Below are 21,090 nucleotides of genomic sequence, written 5' to 3' on the forward strand. Positions count from 1 at the left end.
GGTAGATATTTTCAACAGTCCTGTAATTTTTCCATATCTTTTCTTATATAGTGATGGTAAACCAAGAAAGACAATTGCAGGGAATATTGGGAATTAGGTCAATGAAGTCTGTAAGACATGAAAGGTGAGAAAATTGGGGAAAAAAAGGAAAGGAAATCAACTAAGATGACAGCAGTAGCAAAAACCAGTGTAAAGAATCAATTCTTGGAATGGAAGAGAGATTAATTGGGTTGTATAAAAATCTAAATGAAATAAGATGCTAAGAGGGACATCGTTCAGATTTCTACAGAAAAACCAGTCTCCAAATATACAAGGTCTGCGTGCCAGTTCAAATGCACAGACCCTTTTATAAAGCAAAACTTGCACCACCTCAGCCAGACCATGTCCTGATATTTTTACAGGAGTTTTACCTCTGTGGAGGCATAAATTCCCACCTTTTCCTGAATATTGCTGTCAAGTTTCAGATTTTGTGATGGTTCACCTGCTTTCCTAGGACATCATCAAATGTCAAATCTATCCTTATGCTACAGAGTGTACAATCTATCGGGTTCTTTTCTGAAGACAGGCTGCAAAAATTTTTTTTTGCAATCTGAGGAAAAAAAATTTTTCTACAAGCATCTTGCTTTTTACCTCTCAGCTTACCAAACTCCCCTAAAAGCTATCTTACTCCATTATGTCAGCTTACTCCCAAGAGATAGCTCCTGTCACATATACACCTTTAAAGCAAGGCATAAAAACCACATGAGGCCATTTTCAAAATTAAGTTTCACAGTTTGAGGTAATTTGCAATTGTTGTTTTAAAACCTTATAAACAGGTGCAACACAGTAAAAATGTGAAGGGTGTCTGCAGCATCAGTACCTTTCCTTCATATTTTGCATTCTGTGGAAAGGAGGCTCTGTTCCCTGCTGAGTCAGGTCTTAGTAGGGAGTGAAGTGTGTTCTGAAGGCTGTTTATCCCCTTCTTTGGTCCTCTGCAAAAAGCTCCTGGAGAGCTCATCTCCCAGGGCACCTCTCCTCCCTGCAGCTCTCCTGGACTTTGAAGAGAAGAAGGATTCCTTCTATGTGGATTTCATTTACAAGAAGAGACAGATTTGACACTGTTTCCCCCCCCTTTTTTTTATAACAGTTCTGTTAATTTTTATTTCCCCCACCTTAGTTAAATAATTCCTTCTACTTCTATCAACTTCCACCTACCTTCCCCTTTCCATTTCTCATTCTTTAAAAATAAATACCTTGCTAAGCTTTTTAGTTTCAATTTCACTTACAACTTGTATTGCAACATAGCACCCTTTTAGACTTGTGTTGATAAGCACAGCTCCCAAATGCTGAAAGGGCTCCTCTGGAACATTTTGGGCAGCGATGCAGAAGGCACTTAAGATCCTTTACTTGTAGGACATCAAGATTTTTTGTGTGTGTGTGTGACTAGATTCAGTAAGGATTTCTGTACAACTGGTTTCATTTTATAGATTTGGGAAGAAGAACTGCACAGAATCATAACATTAATTCTAGCTTTAGTTAAGGTCTGTTTAATGTGAAGTGCCCACTTTACGCTGGCAGACAAATTACCAATGGGGCAACTAGAGAATGCATGAATGATAATGTACAGACAAGCTTTTTATTATTTATTCATAGAAAACAGTGGGTTTTGGTGTGCTGCTTTGAAAAATGTTCAAACTAGTAGAATATAATGAAAGCACAGTGAAAATTCTATTTCATTAACATTTAATCATAAATCGCTCTTTAATATAAAACATAAAATAAAAGTCTGTCATAAGCACTTAGGTGTAGGGAATGGAGAAAGTCTGCAAAAAGGGGAAAGGAAACATTGTGGTGGGTTTCACTGTTCCTGTTATCTGTCACTTCAGAAGGAAAAAAATAAGCAAAGAAACAACAGTCTCCAGCTAAATCTCACAACTGGTCAGGAAGAAGCTGCTTGGATATTTCACAAAACCTTACATTTTGATGGCTAAAAGTATTACCAATATCTACAGGCAGGGAAACAATGATTGTAGCAAAATCTCAACAGCTCAAGAGCAGTAATCTAGCCCAGGACTCTGTTACCCAGATAAAAAATAATCAGAACTTCAAGCTGCCAGAGCAGATTCAAAAATCTTTTCCACGAAATATCTATTACCATGTTTATTGTATAACAAGTATTCTCAAATTCCCTTAGAGGTATACAAGAGTGATGCACAAATAACAAGCTCTTACCCACTACAGATCTTCAAGACTTATAGGAAATTAGATCTTTATAAAATGCAATAGATTATGTCCCTTTTTGAGACCTCTTGTCAGAGGGGTCTTATTTGTTACTCTACAAATACAAATGCAATATTATACTATCAATACTGATTTGAGCAACACCAGCCTGTCAATTAGCAGAACACATCTGTACACACTGAGGACACAGGCTACAACATTTTTTAGGTTCAGACAACCTGCATGTCTCTGACAAAGAACAGAGCTATTGTTATTGGGGACCATCTATCAATCACTGTCATCTGAGACTCAGTGCCTTTCTGATAACATAGTATCTTCTTGCTTTAACAGCTCTTTCTTTCCCTAAAGAATGGTCCACCACCTGAGCACAGCCTGTACCTGCAGCCCTTTATACATTTCAATGTCAACAGCTAGGCATGTTTGACTCCTGTCAATAGTAGTCCTAAAAAGCTAAAAAAACTGTTCAAAAACCAGGAAAAAAAGCATCAATTACACTATTATGACTGCTTTCTCCCAGCCATCATCAAAAATTCTGAGAAGCCAGCCAATCAACCAAAACTATTGATACATTTTGCCATAAAGCAAACAAAAAACCCCAAATAAAACAAATCTAAAAGCACCTTTTTATGTGCTTTGCTTATATCCCAGAGGCTGCTCAAACAGCCAGCTCTGCAGCCTGCTCAGGAAATGAGCATTTAGACAACACAGGTTTTCCCAGAGGCAAGATTTTGTTTTAAAGGAAAAGAAAGCCCTTGGAGAATGTTTCCTTTAAGCAGCCTCCTCTGTTTTACACTGAGGTGGTTTAAGCACAAAGCCCCTGTTGATCACAGATGAGCTAGGAAGGCTGAGGAGAGGCAATCCTCCAAGCAGGCAGGTTTCAAGCTTGAGGGTTTTTCCTCCCAGTCAAGCTCTTTGTTACCAGATCACCTTACCAGACACTCTTCCACTGACTTTTCTGCTGAACAGTATGGCTGCATGTGGTGAGGAATTGATGTTTGGGCATGAAATGATACATTTGAATCAATTGCTGAAGGCATCATTCAGGAATTGTGGCCCATTATCCCTTAACACATCTGGAACCCAGAGTGAGTGACCTGTGGTTCATAAACATGTCCCTGTGCCACCTCAGTGATGAGTCGGTGGTGCTCTATGAGCAAAGGGCACAACTTCCCATTGAATTGGAGCAGAAGAAGGGCAAGCAGACCTATCACTGGATCTCTTGGCATCAGTCCTTTTCTTGCTTGCTGTCTTCCCTGACTCCTGCCCATTACTTTTGGGTATCCACGTTCAGAAATGGTTTCTATTCATTCCTCTCTGGGCAGGCTGGGTTACCTTTGTGCAGCTCTATCTAACCAAGACAATCACTGTAAACTGCTGGCATTTCTGAGCTGTAGCTTTCATTAGCATTTCTTCTCCTCCACATCCTCTGAACAGATATAGTCAAGTGCAGGAACTTCAGAAACAAAGTCTTTATGCTTAGAAGAACATGAGCTACTTTTGTTGATCTTTCACTTCCAGAAACTGCTTCAAAGACTTTTAAAGAAGAATCATCCTATTTCTTGTTGAAATGTATTTGTAAAAACCCAAACTATTCATTTGTCATTAGGCTACACAAGCTTTAAGATTCTGTATTTTTTCTTTCAGTCTTTATCAGAACTCTTAAAATCCATCTCAGTCAGAATCACAATTCTGATTTCAATCTTGTGATCACACAGAGCACTTAATTCATATGCCTACTGCTCCATTCATGATCTCAGCCCTATCACTTTTAACAGCTGAAAGAACACCCCAACTCCACCAATTAGCTGACATATCAATTTCCTATAACATCTTTCCCAAGTAACATTCCATTATATACACAGATGAAAGTTCTCTTGAAATTTTGCCATTACTTTGTCCAGCAATCTACCATCATCTTTGGGCTTATTACATTGCAGCACAGATGCTGATACTCCATGGCTATAGGACACTTTATTGCTAAATCTGCTGTTGGGCATTTGTTTCCTAGAAATTTCCACTTAAGGCTTCCAACTAACAGCTTTCAGTGTTTGGACCTTTCAGAAGAGGATTCAACTACTTTTGCTTGTCTGCTTTTGGTGGACACTTACTTTTGATGAGGTAAGAACACAATACAGAGGTAGGTTAATCAGCAACCCTTTTTCCTAATTAATAAGGAAACTCTTTGGTATTTAATTCAAAGCATGAGAGCAGTTCCACAGCCTTCAGGGACACATAGCTAATGTCCATTTTCCAGATGATATGGTTGCAGAGAGGTTACACAGGTGCTGATAACTACTGTCATGCTTATCATGCTCTTCCCTTTATTAGACTTCAAGGTGTGTTTTTAATCAAAAGAAACTTCACCAGGAATTTGTTAAGTTTCAGTACATGCAGATTTTGAAATGTGCAATTATAGTTTGATACAAGATTGATTGACTGCCTATGTAGCACAAGCAATGACAACATTCTTAACCTTGTTCAGGGTCCTCCTTTACAGCCTCTGCTCTCATTTGCCTGTATTTTAACCATGCCTTCCATTTCAAAATCTGCTTTAGGCTGACAAAATTCAGAAAGTTCCAGCTGAACCCAGAGTTCAACTGAGTGTTAGAATGAGCTGCAAATCCCCCTCACACACCCTCTGTGCATTCTGAGTGCCTGAGAACAGCAAATACTTACAAGTAAGTAAAAATTAGACTTAAGGTATTTTAGTGTCCAAGAGCAGTGACAACAGTTATGACAACTTTTGGTCTTATTATTGTGATTTCCCACCATGACATGGGAGAAAACATAACTAATATTAACATTAATGAACAAACAGACACTGCAGAGACAAGGATCACAGAAAATATTATACATGCAATTAGCATTATTTACATTCAGTGGAAGTTTTCTATCATAAGCCATGGAAAATAAGGCTTTGTGTGAACATATGAACAATGAGTATAAATTTAAATGTTGGATAACTGGTCATTTCACAAATGCCTTCCATCCAGTGTAACATAATAGAGAAGTAATGTAAAATTAGTTTGCAGTTGTGCAACTAAACCGCTTACTGCAAAGCATAAGCAAAATGGCTTGAGCAGCCTTAATTTGATGATTTCTTAACTTGTGACCACTTAGCCTTTATATGTTTATTAATGTTGAGATTTTGTTTTAATTCCTTTAATTATTAGTAGATACTACACGGGGAGGAAGGAGTTCCTTCAGCCCCAGGCAAAGGGCATGTGACAAAAGGACTGTGTAGTATTCTCCAAGCTCATTTGTATGGTGCTGGAATTCCTCACAGCCTGAGCTGCCATTTTTCCCACTTTATGTTCACAAGCTCCCTCCTCTCTCTGCAGCAGCGTGTGTTTGTGGTAGTGAGGGACAGATGCTCAATCTCAACAACGATCAATGTGGCTCCAGGGAGCACTGGAGCATCTTTTCCCTGATATTAGACTCCACTATCCTGAGGCTGTTCCTATGTGGCAGCTTATCAGGTTGCCAGTCTGTCTTTAAGATAGCTCTCTTTATCTTGTTTTTTTAAATAAGAATGTATATTTAAAAGACATACCTGTCCAATAATAAGAGGGACTACAACAGTCATAAACAGCTGCGAGAATATGGATGTAAAAGGCACAGAGGAGGATGATCCAAGCTACAAAATAAAGATACACCATTAACATTGCACTTTTTCTTACTATCTACAAATTTCATACACAGATATCCCACATTAATATGCATTTCATTTCACACATAAAAACTGGGAACATGTGCACTGGAAGTAGCTGCACATGTTTAATAGTTAAGTCACAATAAAGCATTTGGTGTTCCACAAAACAGAGCTAAACCAATCTCTGATTATTTTATAACTTAGGGTAATATTTCCATCAATATTCATTTAATTGAAAACCTGCTGCACATATATGCCAAGTAAATTATATAAGCATTTGCAGGATGATAGTCTAAAGAGACAGGGAGTGAATCCTCCTAACTAAACAGTTAGCTTGACTTATTTTACCATTTACACAAACATCAAACAACAGAAGTCAGTGTAGTTATTCCAATAAATAAATGAAAATAATGAAATAGTGAAGAAAACATTCACATGTTGTATTTCAGTGCTGTCTAAAAAGAGATACACTGGAAGTACAGAACTACTCTTTCATTAAGACAATTGAACTGACAGTCTTAGTCTTCAAATAGTCATCTCTCTAACAATAACTGTAAATGCTACAAGTATTTTTTTAAGATGCTGGTAGAAAACAGGAACACACACAGTCAGTGGGATTTTTCAAACCTGCTTCAGAATGTGTAGGAAAATATACAGTATTTTTTACATTCTGACTGGACTTGTTTCAGGCTAGGTAATTGGAAAGTTTCCTTTAATGCAATTTAACACCTCTAACAGCAATGGAACACACATTAAAACACATACACTAAGGAGACTGAATAGCATTGTCAGAGCTCCCATAGACAACCACTTGCTTCACAATGAGGCAAAGGACACAACATTAAGGTTTTCACAGATCCACTCTATTTTATATTTTACACTTCACTTTAAAGATTCTCAAAATGACAACAGAATACAGAATCTTTTCAGCACCATCTAAATGATGCTGATTTCCTAAAGCATTCTTACATACATCATTCTCATAAATGATACTTTTCACACTTACCTTCCTTTCCCAACTACCTTTGTGACAGACAAGGTGATCATGCAATCTAGTAACTTTCTACAAGCCTGCCTTGAAAAATCAACATATAGCTATACAAGTGGGTTTGGCATAAAACAAGATTCTTCATACATTTGAAGAACAGCAAAGTCAGAAATTTCACAGAGTGAAGGATTTTAATTTATGCAGAAATGTAGAAGTGCACTGCTTTCTTGTACATGCACCGCTCGGGAAATGGGCGAACACACCTGTGGGGGATCTCTCTGGGCAAACTGAGCATCTGGTGCAGGCAAATGGCCTCAGATTTCTTATGTCCCTTGCTGAATACACTCTGGGTGGAGAGATTCAGGAGGAATACACAGGATCTGGCTGTTTCCTATGTGCTACCTGACCTGGCAACATCAGCTAAGACTCAGTGTGACTGCTGAACAAACCACAACATCTCACCACCGTCACCTCCAGCATTAATGATATGGGAACATGGGAGGGGACCTGAGGATGACGCCACAGCTGAGAATTTCAGTCTGCAGGTAGGGACTCTGTGAGCCAGTCAAGAGGGAGAAGTAAAAGCTTGCATAGGAAGATTCAGATCACACATGTGAACCCAAAGTCTGGCAGGGCAGCCACATTCCCAAGGGACACAGGGCACTGTGAGTGTTTCCCTACAGAGAGCACAGACCTCCAGCATCACACTCATCTCCTTGTTGTTTTAATTCTTGTAAGAAGCTTCTCAAATTTTAAAAGGTTCTTAGTTTTTCAAAATGTATTTGGAATTATTGTTATGTGCTGAGGAGTTAAAAGCATTACTTACTGTGTATTCCAGGAAGCCTTTTCAAGTGAAAGCAAAGATTTTTAAACTTTAAAATCTGCCTGGGCCACAGAGGAGTCAGTCTAAGCAAGCCAGGACACTTGAACAGCTTCACAGAGCTACAACACTTTGGCACTGACTCCTGTGCTTTTCTATAATAATGTTGATTGGACTTTGCTCACTACTTTTAAGTTTTATGCTCAGTGGATGCATAATCAGTTTCTAAGTCAGGAATGAAAAACTATTCAACAGTATTCAACAGACTGCTGAAAAAGGCATAGTCTTGCCAGCTGTTTAAAATGCTACTTCAAACATAGTGTCTTCAAACTGTTGGGAATTTTTAAGCACTTTGTGTATATATGAGGATAAGTTCTGCTTTGGATGTGGGGCTTTTGGTATTTGTTTTGCTGTGTGTTTTAGATAATTACAAACTGAATTAAAGGTACTGATACTACATCTTCAAACAGACTTCTAAACTTTGCTTCCCTCTGTATATTTTGACAATAATTTCAGTGGGCTGTTTTTTATCAAAATCTGTTAGATTATGTCTATCAACTCTTGTATTACCTTACACTTAAATCTGTTTCCTGAAAAAGACACAGAAGATAAGATATAGGCTGAAGAGAAGGCATGAACTTCTCAATCACACAGAAAATAAAGACATTTTAACCCAGACTCTGGACATATGGCTAACCACAAAGGTACTACAGAACCCAAAGCTAATGGAGGCATACTTTGACCAGGGCCTTCTCAACATTTGTAGCATGAAAATTCATCAGGTCACAACTCTAAGCGTCCCATGGACTCTCAGACATTGCCTGGGCTCCAGAGTTCCTCTGGACTATCTTTTGGGTATGTTGACATGCTTGTATTGAGAAGTAAGTAGGAAATGAAAACCTTGATATAATGTTAATCAAACCTTCCTACACATTTACAAAATGCAAATATTCTGTCCAAATGAATAAATAGGATTTCACTCAGGTTTTTGTTGGATCTAAGTTCTGTGCTCCATTAGCTGTCATGATAGGCTTTTTTTAAGAACTATCCAGATGATGTGCATTGCACAGAAATTACTATTAGGCTGAAATTATTAGCAGGATGATTATCTTTGCCTGCCCTCCTTATTATAATAATCTCTATGGCTAAAAATGAACCTTTCTTCAATGGCAAATAGATGTACTGTAAGAAGTGGTACAAAAACATCATAAAATCAAACTCCTGGTTTATAGCTGAAGAAACACCACCCCTACCTGATTGGAATGACGTATGGAAGATGAAATGCACCACTTAATGGAAAAGGAATCACAAATCTCATGCCACCATATTGTCCATGCTCATTTAGGAACAGTTTTTTAAAGTTTGATATTGTGAAGAGACTGTACATACCATTCTGGAGAGCAGCATTTCAGTTAAAGGTTTAGTAATAAGCCAGCCCTGCTTTAATGGGCTCACTATTCAAGAAAATTCCCTGAAAATTCTTGACTGGGGAAAGACACTTTTCACTTAAAAACCTGAGTGTTTTCAGCAGGGTAACTCAGATAAGCAGAAAGATAATCCCAGGCAAACAATCTCAAACAATTCTGTCACCATGCAGTGCTTCAAACCTGACCTGCAGCATTCTTGCTAATGTAGTCATAGACCTTTCTTCTCAAGAGACTGCCTGTTTTATAAAAAACCACCAAATAATTTAGTGGGTTTCTTTATGAGGTTGTGGTAGAAACACTGGCCTATCCTTAATTAAAAGGCTATATTTAACTGGATATGATAAAAAAAACAAAGAGTAAACCCCAAACTTCTTGCATAAAAACAAAACAATTCCATCTCCCAGCCTAGACTGTCTGCACAAGCCAGACCCTCCATTCTCATCTTTCTGGCAGACCAGGCAGGTATCACAGGGGTGTTCCCACATCTACACTGCCATGGGCTCAGAAGAAACACATGATGCCAGTCCCACCAAACGACAGCCCAGTGACACATGTGCTGCACACACTGTGCCCTCTTTGGAGCAGGCTGTCCTTTGGGGGCAGCTTTCACCCTCCCAGTGCTCTCCTGCAATTAATGCTTCCTCAGCTTGTGTCTCTGTGCTCCTCACACACCATCAACCAGCTCCAGCCTCACCAGTTGCTGAGCACAGAGCAGGAAGAGAGGCAGGGGAGAAAAGAGGGCAGAACTGATAGGGAGAGGCACACCTGGCTGCTCTTTTACACAAGATATTCAACTTTAAGCCTTTCTTTTCTACACTCTGGTGGAAGGGTCTGGCTATTCTGACACCCCTTTTAAATTTTGCATTCAATGCTGTATTGTCACAGCTTCTGGTTCCCTCATCCAGCCGCCTCACAGGCCTGTCTGCAACACCCCATGCCCCAGTCCCTTTACATCCTGTTGGGGATGGCAGGTCCACTACAGAAAGGCCATGGAATGCAATGCACTTTTGGAAAAGAGGTGGATGGCATCCAGTCGAGTGATGAAGGGCAATGAAAAAGAGTTAGCAGCTGAACAAAGCCCTCCCTTGCTCTGGACTCCTTCCAGAGCCCTTACCCTGACCCAGTCATGGCAGCATGTTACAGTGCAGCAGAAAAATACCCAGGTGTCCCTCAGAAACCCAGAAATGGAACTGCTGTAATGGAACTGCCATGGCATCAATGGTGCTGAGGCTCTGGGAAGCAGGCAGCACTTGGAAGAGCACTGATGTCCTCCTGTGCCCACAGTGCCCAGCTCCAGATTTCAGGCAGGATGTGGAAAGGGATCATTCCTGCATAACATCTGAGCAGAGCTGACAGGTCACTGGGGTGCCCTTCCCACCCCTCTTTACAGGCACAGCATTTGGATACCTTGGTAAGGCACAGAAGCCGTGCAGGAGATGCCAGCTCCCACCCACTGACCCCCAGTCATTGACTGGTACTGAAATAATCCACCTGGAATGGGTGGAAGGAAAGGGGAGGCATATCACTGAGAATAGGGTTTCTATAGGATATGTTTAAATTTAAAAAGAAAGGTTTTAATCACACCTGTCAAAAACTGCAAATTGTCTCTTGCCTTAGAAAGGGGTATGGTATCCAATACCATCTCGAACAGAGATGGTACCCAATGCTTTGGCAGTCATGTATTTTAACAAGGAGACCTTTCACTATTATTCTTAAAAATTAAACTTAAATCCTCCATTTTTGCTAAATAACTACATATATTTTGCAAATTCTTGCATATTCTATATGCTTGTGCGCCTGTGGGAGTTGATTTGGCACAAATGAAGAAGTATTTATTTGTCTACATATACCCTCCTGTTCTGTTGCCAAATAAAAAAAACAAAACAAAACAAAACAAAGTTTCACATCCAGAAGTATGGAAAAACAAAAGCTGACAATCTTGCCCTTTTTTTTATTTCCTAGGCTGGGCAATGATATTTCAGGTTTCCCTTGTTAAAGTGATCACAGATGCCTAATCCCCTTTGGGTTCCCCTATGACACATTAAATACCAAGCCAATCCAAACACACCTGTGGATTTTAAAGCCATTTATAGAGCTATAAAAATAACCATAGGTATTCTTCATCTGAAATACACCAGAGCTACTCCTCCACTTAACTGTGGTGCAACGATCTGGAGGGTTAATGTACAGAAACAAGATCAAGTTTACAACCCAGAAACACCTAAATGGGAATTAGATTAATACCCTTGGAGATCAGGGACTTAAGGACTTGCAACCAAAAATTCTGCTGCAAACAAAGGCCTGGAAAGGCTGGAAAGACACAGATTAATCAATACAGGGTAGTTAAGAACCATGAATATTATTTATCCATGAAAAAGAAAACTGTGATGTAGCAGAAGAAATAAATCAGTGGAGATAGGGGATACTGGAGACGTTGCACAAGGCCTGGATAAGCCTTTGGTGAAGCAAATTGCACAGCTGTGCATGGTTTGTATTACCTGGGTTGAAGATGGAATTAAACCTGGAGCAGGTGCACAAAACACCTCAGATTAAGGGATTTGTTTTATGAATTCAAAGATTAGAAATGCATGGCTTGTTTAGCCTAGCTGACTGAAGGCTGGCAAAGAGAAAGTCAGAGCCAGGGTGATAAATTTCAGAGAAGTGCTATTCAGATGTATAACACTAGCAACAAAGACAAATGAATTACACATCTTTAACCAGTACTTACTGGAAATCAGTTTACATTCATCAGAGACACAAGTTTCTAGCACTGCAAGGGTGGAGGGAGAGCAAAAATCCTTATTTTTAGGTTGGATCATGCTCAGCTCTGAGGTGAATTGCACAGCATGGAAAAGAGGCGGATTGGGTGAGTCAGGAGGGGATTCTCCTGGTAGCCTGGTTCTATGACCCTGTTAAAGATGTGTGCTTAACTTCTGCCCATGTTGGAGCAGGCTGTGCACTAGAAAGGGTCCCCTACTTTTACAGAGATGAAAATCTCAAGAGCAATAACACCTAGAAAAGCACCTAGAAAAACCTTTGTGTGTGAGTCAGGAACAAGGAGGGTCCCTATTATTCTCTGTTACTCGTTCCTATTTAAATAGCAAACCCATAAAAGGTGCATGTGAAAAAAGCAATAAAATGATTAAGTAAATATTTCACAGCAGTCATTGAAAAGCTCTAGTTAATTGTAAAGAGTTTGGATCAGATCAGAGAATTTTGTTTCCCAATGATTAAAAAAGAAAGGAAACAGTGAGGTAAATAACCAGGTAGAAATAATGATGCACTTTAAATCTTCCACATGAATGAGCTGATCTGTTAATAGCTAATGCACTGTGCTGCTCCCCCTCCCTTCCCATCCCACTGTAATCAGCCTTTTGTCACATACCAGTGAAATCCATTAGCCGCAACTTCCTTATCAACTTCCAAGGCTTTCCAGCTACTAAGATATTTGCATATTTAACGATTCATTTGACTGGTATCAACTCTCATTTACCAAGTGCTTGAGAAGAAAAACAAGGCATAGTGTGTAGAAGTTCTGTTTAAAAACAAAAAAGTACTGACAGCTCCTTTCAATAAACAGATTTATCTGAATTAATGGGATTGGAGTAGACTTGGTAAAAAAATCTAAGAAGTATCAACAACTTTTGGACCCATAGTTTAATTTAAAGATTGTGAATACAAGTGAAAGCTCTTCAGCATTTAAATCACCTTCTAATTTCACTTTATTTATTTCACTTTTCTCTGTACTGCTTGCACCAAATTTCCTTCACTTGTCCACTCCTGAATTATTTCAGCAGTGCTAATTTCTAGTGCTTTTGACATCACCACTACAACACCAACAGAAAAATAAAAATTCAGGAATTAAGAACAGGAGCAAGCTGATAAAGCCTTGGAAAGATCCTGTTTTGACACAAATGTCCTGGCAGTTTTATTGGCAAAGGAACTAATGGGGGAGCCATGTTTGACAGTCAAGTGTATCTTTAAAATGCATATGAATTTCCTATTGGGTCTTTAACACTCCACATTACTTGCATTGCAGGCATGCTTCTGAAGAATGTGAAGTATATAAAAATGTAAAATACTGACTTATCTCTAACATTTTTTGATGGCTTTCAATAGAAGTACATAGATTCACACACTTAAGATTTCTGCTACTTTGATAACTAACCTTGGAGAAAACAAAACTTATTTTTCTGCTTTAAAAATGTTCATGATGGATCTGTTACTCTCCAAGTGTGCAAAGTGACAAGAGGGGGATGGACAGCCTCACTCTCTGAATGCTTTGGTACACAGCCTCCTAATCATGGCTAAAGAAGCATTGGAGAATGCTGCAAAGAAATATCAAACAGCATCACCTCATGCTAACCTGACACTGATTTAACTTGCTCTGGTTCTGCTCACCCCATACATGAGCTCCAGTTATATACAGTTTATGGACACTGGCCATTTGTAACATCTTTGCTGGGAATATGGCATACTAACTGTTAATAACAAGGGTTAACATGAGGATGATGGTATTGCTGATTAACATATCTGGGAAGAGAGATTCAACAGCTTCTTATCAGGCAAAATGTTAATCAGAGGTATCTGTGACAAAGATATTCTTTATAAAGTTTAGCTAAGCATCCTCATACAGTCCAGTAATTAGGCCTTCATTAAATTAATCTGAACCTCTTAGAATGTTAATTTTGAGTAAGCTTTACACCAGAAGTTTCATAGCAGATATATACTTTTCAGAAATGTAACTGACCTCCTCTTCAACACCATTCACTTAAGATGATAAATTATTTGCATTAAATGCATTATGTATTACAGCTTCAACATGCCTTTATCAATGTTGTTTAGACAATTTATATTTACATTACTGGGTAATTATGAACAAAAAGACAGCTCAGAACATTATATTCTCTGGTGCACACAGGGCAAAATATAAACAATAACTGCTACCTCAGGTTAAGCTATATAACAAAAACAAGCTAATAGACAACAATGTATTTTATTTCTGGCAGCACTAAAGGTATTTTATGCACTGTACACAGGGAGAATAACAAATATGAACATTCAGACAATCATAGCACAACTCAGTGGAAGAGTTAATGCTCAAGAGTACCAGATTCAGGAACCAAAATTCATTGATGATGCAGACTTGAAAGGCCCATGAATAGCATTCAGTAGCTCAGCTCAGTTATTGTAGAGGTAAATGGAAGACTTATTTTGAAAGTTGAAAATTCTATCCTGTATTAATTAAGCATTAAGGCTAAATAGCATTGCTAAACTGCTGAATGGTTCAGAGAAGGAAACCAGAACTTGTCTAGTCCATGTTTCTCACTCCACAGTCCCACATGAAATGATGGAGCTCCAGGCTGTAAGCAAGCACACAGAAACATGTGAAGTCTGTGCTTGAATCCACTATGTGCTCACCAGGCCAGATGCATCAAGGAAACTCAGAGGAAAACTAGAGGGGTTCACATGAAAAAAAAAGGGTTTCAGCAGTCCAAACTACAGACTGCCACAGGACACGGGAACTTGGGTTGTGCACATTCAGCTGTCCTAAATACCTATCATAGGATAAACTGAACCTTCAGAGAAGGCAGACCTCATCTTAGCAAGGTGTGCTGCAGGGCTGACCAGAATACTGCTCTTCATCTGTGAAACCCTCAACAAAGACCTCAACAAGTGTTAAATATTTATGTAGCACAAGAGAAGTCCTCAAGTTTTGGGCTCTGTGACAAAAACCCACAGTTCTTGTAACTCCCCTCATCCCCAGACTAGTTTGTTTATCACTCTGATGACAAAGCAATTCATGTGTGTATCTGCCTCAAGAAGAACAAGTCCAAGTCATGTCACAAACCACCTAATAATTAATGTGAATTTTACACACTTCTCATACAAATGTTTCCAGGGCTGGTAGAAAGAACAGAGATATGATTTGCCTTCCTGTTCCCATACATATGAAGTTTTACCACCTCCTCTGAGAAGTAATAGTGAAAACTGCAATTTACGGGGCAGAATATCTTGTTATCTGCCTATAACGACACCAAAGAAAAGAAAATATATACAGATCTTTCCTTAACATCTCAGTTTCTGCATAAAATATCCCTTTTGTTATTCACTGCCCCAAACTCAGTGAGGTAAAGCACAGGGAAAGCTGCCAGTGAGCAAAAGGAAAAAGAGCTGAAGTTTCACTTAGAAACAAGGGCACAGGTCTCTGAATGAATGCCTGTGGAAGAAAATCTTTCGACAGATAAGAGAGAAGAGGATTGGAAAACAGTGAGGCAGACCATCCTGAAATCAACATATTCAGTGCAAGAATAACAAAACACCTGTCTTTTTTTAAAGGAAAATTATCTTTTTCAACCTACAGTAAGTCTATGCTCCCAGGTGTACTGAGAAAGATTTGCTGGTGTGTATCAATATATAGAATATGGTCAAAGCAGTTTGTGTGTAAACACAGCTACAAGAGTGAATTACAATTTGTTCTAGTAAAATAAAACTCCTCCCACACAGTTATTGTGTGGCAGTAGCTGATGTTACAGCCACTCTCACAGTACTCTTTATCCCAGTTTATACAGCTATATTTGTATATAGCCCATATGTTGCTTAAGCATCCTTGCTATAAACAGTGCACCCCTTGCATGCCACTTACAAATTGCTTCAGACCAACTTCCCCCCCTTTCCAGTGTGCTGACTGACATACAAAGCCATCAGTAAGACAAACACAAAAGAAAATGTATGTCTTCCTTGAAAGCCTGGAAGTGCTTCAGCCTATATTCCATACTCTTCACAAAGCCCCAGCTCTCAGCAGCTTGCACCACACCAGCTGTGCCAGCAAATCCTCAAGCAGCAAGACTTCCTATGTGACCAGGGATTTACCAAACACCACCATCCACCTGCAAAGGCCTCTCCATTATATGCTAAAGCCCCTGCCTTTATAAAACATGAAGGTAGAGCTTGGTCTCCTCCCTTTCTCTCTACCATGAGCTACCAGGACGCAAGGCCTCACTGAAGGGTGACAATTGAACTAACAGGAAGGAAGCAGCATTCCATTTAGGGATGCACAGGGGCTCCAGTAATCTGTCTTGTCTGTCCCACAAAGATACCCATGGGCTTGGTTGCCCAAAAGGAAGGCTCTGTTTATCTGAGTAGTGCTTTTCCAGTTCTTCTCATCCACTTCAGATCAGGGCAATCCTGCCCAGCTCCTGCAAGTGAAAGCTCTCCAAGAGCTTTCCCAACCGAGTAATCTCCTTACCTGGCAAGTGTTTGTATTTAACCCAGCCTGACTAACAGCACATGATTTTACACTTCCGTAAGAGCAACATCTTTTGGTCGTCTCAGAATGAAGCGTAGGTGGTGTTTGCATACACTATGATACATTTTGATGGCTGTCCTGGGAGGCAGCTCATTTCAAATATTGACCAGAAAAATCTGCTTCATTATTGATGCATTGTGAAAACCATCTAAACTTAGATCTTAAACATAATGCCTAATAGGTGCAAGATTACCCAGTAAAAGATATATTAATATCATGATACTTACAAAAAGCAAAAGCAGAAGTGGAGTTATAACAATGCCCTGGAAGAAACAAACAAAAACAGTCTGTTAGTCAAGGAGGCAGAAAAATCTTTACTTTCTTAGCTTAGTACATGGAAATACACAAACATCATTTAACATCATAGAAATTAAGTAACAAACTCAACTTTGCTCTTCACTGAGCATGTTATTTAACATTCATGCAGCAATCATTTTATAAACTACTACACTCAGTACCACGTACCTTTTTTTACCTTTTTGCATCTAAGTCCCTCTGTTCTAAAATATACAGATATATAGTCTGATATACAGAATATAGATAATTTATTTAAAAAAATATTAAAGCTCTCCCCTCAGCATGCTGTATCTTAACTTCACTAAGCAGCTCTTCTTTAGGGAAAGACTTGATCAAGTCCCCTGGCACCCAGTCCCAGGTCCTCTTCTGAGCAGAAGCTGCCTCAACTGTGATGAATTAGGTGTCGTGACTGTGTAATGTAAGCAGATATTCCCCAAGGAAATGAGCTGAGATCTCAAAACTCATTTCACTTGATTAGACTTCATGTCTCACTGGTAGAAGGCAAGTCTTTCATCTAATTTAATCACACAGGACCACCTCAGCTTTCCACATCCCCCAGGCAGATGCAAGCAAAAAGATTTGTTGTCTTCACTGACAAGGAACAGGTTTAAAGCTGATGATTGGACAAAATAGAGGATTTTAAGTTTCATGAAAGCAAATCTTAGAATGAGTTGTTTGGGTTGGGAGTTAACATGACATGCATCACTTTCATAGCTGCAAACAGCAATTCCCCATCATCCTTCCATCTGACTTCAATATTTTATTATTGCTCAATAAAATGATTCCATCATTTAATGCATGCTAATTCATAGACCTGGTTCAGAACTTCTCTAGGCCAGGACTATTCTTCATCCAGATAGGTCACAAGAACAGCTGGCTTTTCAGCTATTCACAAACTTTATTTTTTTTTAAAAATTGGACAAAGGTTCAAAACATTTATCTGAGAGGGTGCTCATTTTATGTTTTATTTAGCTACAAGTGAAAAACAACTGAACAAAAAACCCAGCTGTCCCCTATTTTTCACTTAACCTTGAGTAACATGGCTTTACTTCAATCTCTTGGAAGAAAATACAAAGAAAAGCCTGAAACAATTAGTTTTGTATTTGTTTTCTGGATCCACAAAGAATCACAGATTCAGAGACACTATCAGCCACAGAGAGTTCCTATTGCATTCCTAAAACAAAATGCAACAAATAAATGCCACAAATTATAGCAGACAGGAAGGATCAAGGAGGCAACAGTTAAGCTGTGCAACTTGAAGCCTCTGCAGAATTTAAAAACATATTTCAAAATAAATAATATATGCCATTTCTGACTGCCCCACAGCCCAGATATCCATAATAATTTTTGCAAATGTCACAATTGAGATAGATCATAAAAGACTGAAAAGAGAAGTAGAAGCAGGAAGAATTGCTTCAGGGAGTCACTCGCAATTTACAGGAGGTTTAGACCAAACTGCAGATAACAGATATGAAGAAATATAGGTGTTCAAGTACAGCAGCTGGAGAGGAAGAAACAAAAGTTGGGGAAGGGAGGAGGCATCAAGGGCTGAACTGACACTTGCATAGAGCAGAATCTGTGAGGAAGAGCTGACTGCAAGATCTGTGTAATGCAGGGACAACATCAGGGACCAAAGCCCAGCTTTTAAGGGTGGCTGCTGTACTCACATACATATACATACATACCTATATATATATATATATATATATATATGTACACGCCACATGAGCCAGACCTTGCCCTTCTCCCCCTTTCCCCATTGACAGCCACGCTGCACACCTCAAATGCTACCAGACATCACCGAGTGCCTGAGTGTTCCCTCAGCCTCCCCTGATTTTGGGATGGCAGGACATCACTGCAGCAGGGTTCCACCTCCAGGCTTTTGCACAAGTGAGGAGGAGCATGGATGGAGCAGGAAGTGATCTGAAAGCATCCTGTACTCCTCCTGAGCACCGAGTGCAGGGAGGAGAGCACAGTGCCAGCTTGAGAGCACAGCCAGCTCTCCTCTGAACCTGAACAAACTCATTGATTCAGCACCATTAGCTACTTCTTACGTGCTTCATGCCTCAGTGAGGTTTTATAAGTTACCAAAAAAAAGCTAAAGGTAAAAAACCACACCAAACCAAACCAACCTTTCTCTCTATCTTGTTGATAAATCAAGATTGTGTCCTTCCTCCTTGGGATGGGAGCTGTGACTTGCTATTGAATTACTTCAGAAGCTTGCTGATATTAACACTGGGCAACAGCCACTGCTAATTCAAAGCCACAAAAGGAAACTGCACTTCTGTGACAGTAACACTTATTGTAATTCTGTAAGTGGAGAGCAAGAGAATCCTCCTATACATCATAAAGAGATTCCTGAATGAGCATGCTGCAAATCTAGCATTCAAAAGGTCAATTTTAGCAATTTGTTATTAAATTTTGCTATTTAACCTGGTGATCTTAATAATCAGAAGTGGGTTTCCTGTTGCCTCACCACAGAAAGGATTTACAAGGTTGAACTTTTCCATTTGCAACACACACACGATTCCCTGGGAAGCTAAACAATTACCTGACAGAACAGACGAGTTCATATTAAAAAATAGATGCTGTTGCTGAATCAGAGTAATTTGATGTTAATGTTTTATTTTGATAAAGAGTGCCAGTTTGAAAAACCACAGGGTTTACATTAAAACCAAAGGGGTTTTTTCCTTTAGTCAGTAGTGCTGGGGTGGCTGATGGTTTACAGGGGCAAGCAAAGCAGGATTTATTCAGGGAGGGAACCTCTGTTACCCAACCAACTGATGGAGCTGCTGAAGAGCAGACTTTGGGGATGTAAAGCCCATCTATAGGTTAACCTGGAAACACTGATGTGCTTTTATGAGCTGGAGCCCTCCTCTTCAGGTTCCTGCCCCAGATATGAAGAAGGGCTTACCTGACCATGGTGTGTGTCTAACAAAGGGCATTACCTTTCCCTGCCCACAGCACCCTGCTTTGACACATTACCTCTTCATTAGGAACATGCTCCTCAATGTGCTCCTGAGCATTATGTGATGCATCTCAATTCATATCCACTAAAGAATAATAAACAGAGCACTTTGAGTCTAAAGCCTACTGGCAGAAAATACAGGAGACAATTTACATTTTGAAGGTAAAGCCCAAAGTCCGATTCACTAAGAATAAAGAAAATGTGGAAGCAAAGAGTTACTCCAGAGCCCAGCTCATTCTCCAGCAGAGATTTCACAAAGATGAGAATATTCTGACACTGACACTGTAGCTGTTTTCTAAGATTGCAACTGGCTGAGAAGCACAAAGGAAATCAAAATAAAGATGACCATTTCTAAGTCCATTGGACACCGAGATCATCAGAGAGGAAAATGGAACTAAATTTGACAACGCTTTTCCCTGCCTTGCTTTCCAGGCAAGTGCTGTCAAATACATAGTGTATGGAGATAAACAGATTGTAGATTAGCACTTCAGCAAAAGCTGAGCATCTGCCCTTGAGAATGCAAGGTCATTACACAGTTTTAGCATCTTCAAAGTTCGGGTGGAGTGTTAGGCTTCCCAACTGCTGCCCACAATGGAGTCAAAGTTGTAAAGTGACTGCTGTTTGCTATCTGCAGAAAAACTTTCAAGAAATCCATTTACACCTCTGATGTGAAAGACTGACTGAATATATTTCAATGATTTTAGTGGAAAGGGCAGGAAAAAAATCTCAGCCTGACATGAGACACTGATACAACATAGGAGTCTGAAGAGTCAGATACTTGGAAACATCTCCCCACAGTAAAGATCATGAAATGGATTTTATTCCAGAGAGTTTAAACACAGGTTGTGTGTGCAAGCATGTACATAACATACAGGTAAACAGCAAGGATGTACTTGGAGATCCATTTAATTGCTATTTGCTTTGATTACATAAAGTTGCTAAGAGGTTTTCTATAGGTTTCATCCAGTACAGCATTGCTGTAGAGCAGGCATTAAGAGGTGTTTATCCTCCAGAAGAATATATAAAATCAGTACATGGAATTGGCTGCCAAATCAGACAGGGAAGAAAAGACACCTAATGAATTTGAAACTATGGTGGCAAATCATTAAGAATGAAATTATGCAAATAGGAAGAGGGAGGTGGGCACAGATCCAGAGGGACACATGGTAGAAGACAAGTAGGGATTATTGTAATGAGGCATGAAATACATGTGAACTTTCCTTGGTTTCCTTTAGCCACAAATTTCCCATGCAATTTTTCATCATTCTTACAGGTCATCAGTACGACACACATGTGGCAACTGCTTTGAGAAAAGCCTTAACCAAAGTCATGTCTGATTTGCCTAAAGAACCAAGGCTGGAAAGGAAAAATGGAGTTTGTATCAAAGCTCTGAACTACTGTGTATTTTC

The 21,090-nt window shown here is 39.4% G+C and overlaps 1 protein-coding gene across 1 annotated transcript in view; it reads right to left on the bottom strand.

Annotated features, from left to right (window-relative positions):
* The window catches only part of SLC10A7 (solute carrier family 10 member 7), a 140,193-nt gene that overhangs the window by 31,318 nt on the left and 87,785 nt on the right, over positions 1 to 21,090 (bottom strand). The window contains exons 6-7 of the mRNA XM_063156742.1: positions 16,644 to 16,679; positions 5,774 to 5,857 (exon numbers count right to left, since the gene is read on the bottom strand). Of these exons, the coding sequence (XP_063012812.1) occupies positions 5,774 to 5,857; positions 16,644 to 16,679 (120 nt within the window). The remainder of the gene's footprint in view (positions 1 to 5,773; positions 5,858 to 16,643; positions 16,680 to 21,090) is intronic.

This window comes from Melospiza melodia, chromosome 5 (assembly GCF_035770615.1).
Source record: "Melospiza melodia melodia isolate bMelMel2 chromosome 5, bMelMel2.pri, whole genome shotgun sequence".
NCBI lineage: Eukaryota > Metazoa > Chordata > Aves > Passeriformes > Passerellidae > Melospiza > Melospiza melodia.